This window comes from Vipera berus, assembly GCF_964194415.1.
Source record: "Vipera berus genome assembly, chromosome: 1".
Classification (NCBI taxonomy): domain Eukaryota; kingdom Metazoa; phylum Chordata; class Lepidosauria; order Squamata; family Viperidae; genus Vipera; species Vipera berus.
This window is the reverse complement of record NC_138202.1, coordinates 30723559-30733906: the sequence shown is the minus strand read 5'-3', so window position 1 is coordinate 30733906 and position 10348 is coordinate 30723559. Positions and strand designations below refer to the sequence as shown.

Genomic DNA, 10348 nt, shown 5'->3' with positions numbered 1-10348 from the left:
GACCTTCGCTCCTTCCAACGTGACCTAAAAACATATTTATTTGAACAAGCCGGCCTGGTCTGATGGGTTTAGGGGTATTTTAACGTTTTGTATTAACCTATTGAATCGGGCTATTGTATTTAATATTTCTTTTAATTTTTGTATATTGTATTTTATTGTATTGCCCTGTACACCGCCCTGAGTCCTTCGGGAGAAGGGCGGTATAGAAATTAAATTATTATTATTATTATTATTATTATTATTATTATTATTATTATTATTATTATTATTATTATTATTATTATTATTATTATTATTATTATTATTATTATTATTATTATTTTATTATTATTATTATTATTATTATTATTATTAAATGCGCTCTAAACGTCATGTAAGTCACAACAATAGAAAAACACAGACTGCTTAAAATAATACTACACAAACATTAGCTGTTGTCATGTTTTAATTGAAGATAAGATGGAAACATTCACAGTGCAGGGTGGAAAAAGTATGTGAACCTTTGGACTTAATAACTGGTTGACCCTCCTTTGGCAGCAATAACCTCAACCAAACGTTTCCTGTAGTTGCAGATCAGACCTGCACAACGATCTGGAGTAATTTTGGACCACTCCTCTGCACAAAACTGTTTCAGTGTAGCAATATTCTTGGGATGTCTGGTGTGAATCGCTCTCTTAAGGTCATGCCACAGCATTTCAATTGGGTTGAGGTCAGGACTCTGACTGGGCCACTCCAGAAGGCGTATTCTGTTCTGTTGAAGCCATTGTTTTGTTGAATTACTTGTACGCTTTGGGTCATTGTCCTGTTGCATCACCCATTTTCTGCGGAGCTTCAGTTGGAGGACAGATGGTCGTACGTTTTCCTGCAAAATGTCCTGATAAACTCTGGAATTCATTTTCCCATCAATGACAACAATCCGTCCAGGCCCTGAGGCAGCAAAGCAGCCCCAAACCATGATGCTCCCTCCGCCATGTTTTACAGTGGGGATGAGGTTTTGATGTTGGTGTGCTGTGCCATTTTTTCTCCACACATAGTGTTGTGTGTTTTTCCCAAACAACTCAATTTTGGTTTCATCTGTCCACATTTGAAGTTTGCAAAAGAGCACCTGGATGTTCCACAGCACTACTGGCAAAATATACTGTTCATGCAAAAAACCACATAATCCCAAAGGGTTCACATACTTTTTCTTGCAACTGTATGTTGATGTACTGTAACTTACTTTTATCTATTTCATTTATTTTTAATTGTAGATTATTGTGCATCTTGAAATGAAATATATTTATGAAATGATTTGTTAAATAAGTTATTTTTAAATCAATTCATTTTTAAATCATATTTATTTTTACCAATTTCATTCTGCTTATTGTACATCTTGAATTTCTTTGTCTACTTACTTCTTTTCTACATTTTCTGCATTCAGTATAACATTGCTTACTTTGAAAGAGAGGAGCAAAATGAATGCTTGTTTTTTTAAAAAATATTGATAAATCTGCAAGAGCATGGCTTAAAATATCTATAAATAATGCATTTGTGTGAAATAAAGGATAGGAGTGTGGTTCATGATGTAAGTCACAGGAGCCATCTAGGATGCCTGCAGAACCTTTTTGATTGTTTGGAATTTGTATATATAAATGCAATGGCCTTGTAAATGACAGCAAGCATAATACATGTGTTTTTCAATAAACATTTGATAAAACAGCATGAAATGATGAACTCCCACACAATCTAAAGAGAATGCAAACAATACACTACAAGTATCAATGCTATGTGCTCTTGCTTAAAGCTTTCTGTACTGAAGAATGTAACTTCCATGAAAAATAACATGTAGGATGGAGATAAGATACCAAATGTGAATGTTTGAGATACAGATTTAAATGCCTGCAAATGTTTGAGCCATAACCTACATTTGTCCTTTCTGTGCTATTTGCTAAACCCTAGATTTCTATTTTCTTGGGGTGCCGCCATTACCCGCATGGCAGACAATTTAGTCTTAACTAGGTGGTTGTGTAGAGATATCCATTTATGTGGAGACCAGGTTTCCAGGAAGTCATCCTTCTCAAAATGCTGAAGGAGGGCTTGCTACAAACAGGCATATGCAGTAATCACCTGGTTCACCACCTGCATGTTGGCTGAGCTGCCAGATCACAGAAGAATTAAGGAGGCTCAGTGACAAAAGAATGAAGAAGGTGCAAGAAGGGTGCAAAAGCACAACTCAACAGCTGGGATATTTTGCCTAATTAAATGCCTTAAACATGTGTACAGTACTAGGGAGGAAAAATACAAACGTTTCACAATTTAAAACCAACAGTCCCTGAACTCCTACATTTCATCTGAAATGAGGCTATAGTCCAAATTACTGCAAGGGAATTCCACAAAATGTTTCAGCACATCACAGTGGCAGGTAAAGGTTAATCGTACCACTTGCCTTTTCGTGCTGTTGTGGTTTTTTTTGCCTAAGCAAGCACAGAATCAGAAAGTGGCATCTGCTTATCCATGTGTATTCCCTGAGCTTTAATTATATCAAAGAGAAATGAATTATGGGGAAAAGACCTTATGATATTAAATGAATCATAAACTTTGATGCAGGTTGGAAAGGCCTTAAATATGCAACTGTAAATTCAAATATTTTTCTGCCCCCAGAAGACAATGGTGTACTCCCCAAATATGTAGCTGGAAGCAAAAATAGCACAAACCCACACACATATATGTACACACAGAGCATGGCCACATGAAGCAGCCATCTTCAGTATACAGTACATTATATGACTGGATGAATTTAATGGGAGTTGAACTGGCAGCCTCCTTGTGACCTGTTGATTATTCAAGACAAAAATAGATAGGAGATTAAAGACATTTTGGTTACTTTTTAAAAACACAAAGTAGTAGTTCTTTTGGCTGGGGACAGAAAGGGGAATCTAACTCTTTTCCTTGCTACAACCTTGATGAAAATCTACTATTCCAGAGCTGTTATTTACACTGGAAAGAAAAGTCCTAAAAGTGTTAGTGAAGGTCTCTCTCAAATGGAAATAAGAGCTTAAAGAAGTGATTTGCATCAGGATCTCTACAAAAAAAGAAAAGGTTCAGCTCTGTTCCTTGCCTAATTAAATGTTTGATTTCACAATAGCGATAATTTGTGCAATGTACTGCAAACATATAGCAAATGAAAATATTGTGTTTATTTATTTATTTCTATCTCATCTTTATTATATTACAAATCATTCATGGTGCTGAACATATCCAACACACCTTCTTCCTATTTTCCCCACAACAACCCTGTAAAGTGGGTTGGGCTGAGAGAGAGTGACTGCCCCAGAGTCACTTGGTAGGCTTTCATGCTAACATTGGACTTGAAATCAAGGTCTCCCATTTTCTAGAGTGATGTCTTAACCACTAGGCCGAACTGGCTCTCAAAGGTTTGTTCAGAAATATAGGATTATCCTGTCTGGGCAAACATCTAAACAACCAAATGGTAGTTGCAAAGAGAGACAAAAAAAGTCCTGCCTCTTGTTGTTTTCCAATTTTTTGTGCCCTAGATCTGGTAGCTCTACTCAGAAACTAATGTAGGAGGCAGTAAGACTGTAGTTCCAGCACAACAAAATGCTTTAAACAAAAGTTATCAGGCCACATGCTCAAATAAATGGATTCTTAGTGCTGTTTCTCCTTTTCTTCATTCTTCTTGGGAAAATTAAGCCTGGGGATAGGGGGTAAGAAGGTATTACAACAACTCCAGTCTTTGTGAAGCCTATACATGGAAGGATAGAACAAACAGAAAGGATAGAAATCAGCGTCAACTCCAAATTGAACGGCACAATGGAATGCAATGCTTCCAAAGCCACCTTCTCACTTTTGTATGTGTAGGAGCTACAACACTGCTCCTTCTATTAGACCCAGCATTAAAATGCTATTTGTGGACAAACAGTGGATAGTGGATGAAATTCAGAATAGGATTGCTTTTGCTGTAAACACATATTTAAGGTACAAAAATGCATTCTCTCTCAACTACATACTTTTACCTATTCTGTCATTTTTCAACAAAAGCACTGCATGTTACATTTAAATCTGAAGAGTGAGAACATGAGATAACAAATGCTCATGTCAGAATTTTACAGATTTATTCTGTGAATTGTTACTATATTATTGTAATTTATTTGCTTCACTGTTTTTGTTCTTTTAAATTGTTGCTGGTCATTGATTTAAACAAATATTGATTGGCTCAGTTTAGGAAAATCATGCAGCTGAACAATAATGCTAGTATGCAATGGGCAAAACTATTTAAGATCAATTCTTGACTCTCTCATTTCTTTATCCTTCCAAAACATAGGATGAGAAGCTTGGACTTTAAGACAAGAACAGAACAGTGATGCAAAAGGGAAAATCTGGCTTCCAAGAATAAATTGCAAACAAGCATATATAAACATTCCTTGAAACAGCATTTTTATTAGAAAATTAAATAGGATAATTGGTTTAATATTACAAGCCCCTACAAGAATGATTTCACTCCCAATTCTACTTTTTGTAGCTTATTTTTCAATCCAACAAGAATAAAAATGCTTAAGTGAGGTTACAGTGATGGCCAACCCTGATCCACTCAGACTCTGATTAGTGTCCATTGCATGTTTGTCCATGATGACCCTGCCCACCCCTTCCAGTTTTGTAACTTGCAGTCCAGCTCTGTAATTTAACTGGTTACAATGCATACCTAACTCCATAGGGTCAATCTGTGCTATGAGGAAGTACACCCAAAAAAGAAATTTGCCATGCTGCATAGAGAACCCAACCATATAGGTAAAGTTGGGTGTCTGATGTGGTTATGATGAAATTGATCTGTAATACAAACATTATTAAGTTACATCTGATTCCAAAATTATGGATTTCATATGTGTACTTTTTTTTCTTCTGCCAACATAATACCTTTTTTAAAGCATTAGCAATTTCTATTCTAAGAAGTCTGTTAGACTTTCATTTTCTCCAATGCAGTGAGGAGATAAAGTCACTGATCAGAGTTTTACCTCTTTTGGAACATCTCTTTGGAAACAAATGAACTTATGAGGCAGAGATGCAAAACCTGTGGTCCTCCAGATGGTGTTGGATGACAGCTTCCAGCATCCCTCGTCATTGGCCATGCTGACTGTGGCTGCCAGAAGTTGTAGTTCAGCAACTTCTGGAGGGATACAGGTTTCTCATCCCTGCCATAAGGCAAAGCAGCAGCTGCTCAAGCTAATTGTTGGCAAACTCCTAATTCAGTGCTTACAAAAAAGCATTTGTTTTGCTTGTTCCTCCAGCAATGAATAAATTATGTTACCATAACAATCTTTTTCAGAGTAACACTGGACAAAGTACTATTGGAAAAAAGAGTTGTAATTTTACAAGTACTAATATAGTAATTCAGTGCCAAGATAAATGCCCCTCACACAGAAATAGCTAACTGGACTAGCCATATTCTCCTTATTGAACATATTGCTAACCTTTAACCAGCTCCTTGAGATTAATTTAATAAAGTGATAAATCTGTACCTGGCCCAAGCCATTTCAGACTGCCAGCATAGAGTGTGCCAGCCTAAGTGTGAAGTGTCATTGATTGAAAACTTCTTTGTGTAAAAAAAATGCCAGCATTTTTCTCTACTATGCTAAGTTGCCTATCTGGAAAGGATCATTTGCATGGAATGCCATTTCCTCATGGGAATTCCAATTTGCAAACTAAAGCAATATAATTTAAGACACAGTCTGCCGTTTGAGATCTTGGCCTTGGAAACAAAGGGAAAAAATAGTTTCCACTTTAGTCTTCAAGTGGATGAAATAAAAACATCATCCTACCTTGAGTTGGTACAGTTAAGCATTGGCAAAAAGAGGTAGTTTGGCTAATAAAGATCAACATGAAAACTGGGTGTCTTTCATTTAAACAGGAAGAAATATTTTCCATAAAGCTACTTGGTATACTCTTATTTGTTCAACAAAAGATGAAAAGTGTCATTAACGCTTCTGCTTCTAATAACAGATACAGTCCAGGGAGGATGAGAATCAAGAAAAATCTGTCTTACACAATTTAGGTGGGGAAACTACTAGTCTGTTTTACATTTCTCAGGATACTAGTTATACCAACTGATCAACTGATTAAAATAATGATAAATGAGCCTTTTGTTGAGCTATAAATATATCCTTAATGACATCATTACATAATAGAAAATTATTTTACATCAAACAGAAAAAAAATACTTCAAACTACTTGCTTAAAAAAACAAAACAAAGGCATTACCTTGGAGAGAAATCTGACACTTTTGCCAAGAGGACAGAAATTGCCCTGAGATATCATCTTGTTTTTAAAATTAAATAATAAAACCTGGGATGGGGCACAGAAAACTTGTGAAATGGTCCTCAGTCAGAAAAAGAAGAGTGTCAGATGTTAATCTATTGAGCTTTCCTTCCTTCTGTTGTCAGCCTAGCCTTTGCTTGCCTCATCTCTAATATTAGCAGTGAGTGTAAAGCAGGGGTATCGCGACGTATCGCAATTGGGGTGGGCACAGTTTCGCTATGATGCATCTGGCAGTTTGACACCCCTGGTGTAAAGGAAGATCCAGCTTAATGTTCTTGGAACACAGAATGACTCGCCTTGCAAAGAAGCTTTGAACAACACCAACACCCATGAGGTCTCCACTCTAATAGAGCAACTTTTTTGTCTTACACTGGCAGAGAGATTACAGGCAAGCAATGGTCTGATCCTAGGATGGTATTAACAAACAAACAAACAAAGAATACATTTGAACTTGTTTCCCAAGGAAGCTGTCTGCCCATTTTGATATGTTTTACCACTTCTGAAGCATGAAGACATGGGTGTTATAGCAGGAACAAGCTTCTGCTGTTGAGAATCCTATTGATGTAAACAGTACAACTCAAAAATGTCTCAAATATATTCACACAAAAGTCTAGCATTCTGTAACAATTCTTCTTTGTACACATTTTTACAGCAATGTATATTATTGAATCCAAGACATGGTAAGTCCAAAGGATGCTTGGGCAGCCATTTGGCTATTCTTTCATCTCTGGAACTGTTGCTTCAGTTAATCTTTTTCTTATATCATGATCCAAATCAGAAACATTTCAAGTATTCTAAAGCCAAGCTCCAGTGCCTGCCTGTAGGTCAAAGAAAACTGACAGGAATCCACTGCAAAACAGAACCTTAGTTTCCAAGGCAGGAAGAGTTGTTTTTGCTACTAGTGGCTTCTCCCACAATTTCCTTTTGGAGAGAGAAAGGCTTAATACCCATCGTCATCTTCCATTTCACAGCCATAATCTAAAAACAAAGGATGGAAAATTATTAGAAGCAGTAGCATCACAAGATAGTCTACCACAAGCTAGACAGTTCACTCAGGGCACAGAAATAGTCCCTACCAGCATAATAAATGAATAAGCAGGGAAGTATAAAGCCTACAAATAAATAAAATAGAAAAGAACCAAAGCTCAAAAGTGGGTCACCTAAGTCACCAAGTGAATAAATTATTATAACTTGCAAAGTATCAAATATCTTAAAGGTATATAAAGGGTTCTAACAAAAGGTTTTATTAGGAATATTTATGATAACTAATTGATAAGTACATTGGTCATTAACTTCACAGATTTTTCTATGTAATCTTACAAAAATTAATCCTACCTACCTACTTTAGAAGCTCTTTTTCATAAAATTACTTCCCAAAGTTACAGTGGTTGCAGTGCCCCTGCAGTTACCGAATCAAAATTTGGGCACTTGGAAGCCCACTTACCCTATAACCACAGAAATGCTTCAATTCCCCCTACCCATCTCGTCCCCCCTCCCCCATCTCTGCCCTTTTGGCCACCCCACATTCTGCTGCTTCTGCTGCCCTGATTCCACTAACTCAGGGGTGTCAAACTCAATTTCATTGAGGGCCGCATCAGCATTGCGGTTGCCCTCAAGGGGCCGGGTGGGTATGGCCAGGGTGGGCGTGGCTAGAGCGCATATGGCCTACTGGGTGGGCATGGCCAGCTCTACATCATTAGCATCAAGGGTGCCTATGGGGGCCTGGTCAGGAGTGGGACAGATCTGAGGGTCTCTGGCAGAAGGAGGGTCTCTGGGCCAGGGCCAAGGCAGTGGGAGCCATTCCCTCACTGGTTCCAGGATGGCTTGGCAGGCCACATGAAACCACTTCGCGGGCCGGATCCGGCCCCCGGGCCTTGTGTTTGACATGTTTGCACTAACTGAACTTTAACATCTTCTTTTTCCTGCTGATGAGGTGCATTCAGCCTGATCCCTCACAAGGCTGATGCCGGCTGTGCAAGGCCTTCTTCCTGAGGCTGCGCATGACCATTCCGTGAGGCTTCAGAAGGCCTCACACAGCTCACAGAAGAACATACACGACATGGGGAAGGCCTTGTGCAGCCAATAGCTGCCTTGCAAAGAGCAGCACATGGAGAAAAAAATATGAAATCAGCTGAGAGTTGGAGGGCTGGTGAAGTGCAAGGTAATAGGGTCTCTGCACTGGGGTGACTGGCCATGCTGCGGGACTTGAAACTGAACTACTTTCTTGCAGCAATTACAGACATGCATATATACCGTAGGGCAGGGGTCCCCAGCCTTGGCCACTTTATGACTTGTAGACTTCAATTCCCAGAATTCCTCAGCCAGCCATGCTGAGGAATTCTGGGAGTTGAAGTCCACAAGTCATAAAGTGGCCAAGATTGGGGACCCCTGCTGTAGGGCACAGTGTTTTGCTAATGCAATTTACTTGCATATGCCACCGGAAAAAAGAGTTCCCAACAGTTTACATACTTTCATTCCACTCAGATCAAGCCAATCTGTTATGATTATTCTATAGTTCCTGCTCAAAACTTGAAATCAGCATCCACTGCTAAATTAAAGGTATTTTGAAACTTACATAGTAAATAATCAACACTCCACTCAGCCATCTCCCCATGATACTGTCAGACCTCACAATTAGTATATTCCACACTGAGGCACTGGCTATATGTACATATTTATGCTACAATGAAAGCTTTAATACACAGTCATATTGTAGTTCAAACTACTAGTTCTCCTTATTGAATGCTATTTACTGGCTTTGGGAGGAACCTTTATGATTGCTATTTATGCTTGGAAACCAGAAGCTATAATCAGTTTATTTGAAAGCATTAAATGTTAATTGATAGTCTACATATCCTTGTTCAATTAATTAACTTTTAAAAGTCATCTGGAGTACTGAGTTAAGAACAGAAACCAAAGGTTCACATTCTACATTCCAAAACATCTGTCAGGCAAGATCTATAAAACAAAACCTGCCCCCCTTCCATTGTCGTTCCAGTTGTTAAATATGATAAATAAAACTAAATAAATAAATTTGACCCACAGAATCTTTCTATTAAATTTGCTGGCAAGAGACAAAAAAGAAGCACCCACACAAAGATATTTTCACGTGAGACACCATTATAGATTCTTTGGGGAGTGGGGATTCTCTTTGTTATGGGGGGTCTTGAGGTGCATAAAACAGCCTACCATTTTCTCCCATTAGTTTAAGGGCGCTGACACAATGATCGTCTTCCTCTTCAATTTCTTCTTCTTCCACATCCTCCTCATGATTATAAGATACTGGACCAGTTTCCACCAGCACAGTTCCTGATTTTTCAACCTTTTCAGTTTCTGTCTGAGTACTTGGAAAGACAGCCTATAAAGGAAGAAAAGTTTTGTTTTTTTAAAAAAATCCTTACCTGGCACCCTTTCCCTTAAAAATCCAACTAAGAACTTGTTTTGCTCACTTTAACTGTCATTCTATCAAAGCTTCAACCTAAGAAAGTGATATTCCAGGCTTCTGCAAGCTTGTGCCAAGTAAATGTAGAGGATAATAAACTCCACTCTACTCAAGTCAAAATAGCTACAACCATATGGCTGGAAGATGATAGAAACTGTAATTCAACACATTTGGAGATACATTAAATGCAATAAGGCTATTATAGGTTTCTCGAGGAATATTACTGTTGTTTGTAATTCTGATATTTTAAAACATGGCTACAATGGTATGAAGATAATTAAACATGCAAGAAAGCAAACCACTTTTATTCTCTGTAAAAATTTAGCTTTAGCCAAAGCAATCTGAAGATGCAAGAAATCTCCTTTATATAAGCAGAACATTAAAAATGATATGCATAACTTCTAATGAATTAGATAGTATCCAGCTGTAATTAGAAAGAGAATCAATAACTCATTATGCAATTTTGCATCAAACTGTTTAATTAGAAGGGCCTCTTTTCAATGAAACAATGCATGCTTTGAATGCAAAACATCTCAAGTAAAATCCATGATATCAAAAGATCTTAGAAAATAGGACTATGAAAGAATTTTGCCCGTG

The 10348-nt window shown here is 37.7% G+C and overlaps 1 protein-coding gene across 4 annotated transcripts in view; it reads right to left on the bottom strand.

The window, feature by feature from the left end:
* Window positions 1–4423: 4423 nt before the first annotated feature.
* BRF1 (BRF1 general transcription factor IIIB subunit) overlaps window positions 4424–10348 on the bottom strand; it is a 219917-nt gene continuing 213992 nt past the window's right edge. For all 4 annotated transcript variants that reach the window (XM_081313338.1, XM_081313342.1, XM_081313340.1 and 1 more), the window contains 2 exons: window positions 9499–9667; window positions 4424–7287 (listed from right to left, as the gene is read on the bottom strand). In XM_081313338.1, the coding sequence (XP_081169464.1) occupies window positions 7250–7287; window positions 9499–9667 (207 nt within the window). In that variant the 3' untranslated portion in view covers window positions 4424–7249. The remainder of the gene's footprint in view (window positions 7288–9498; window positions 9668–10348) is intronic.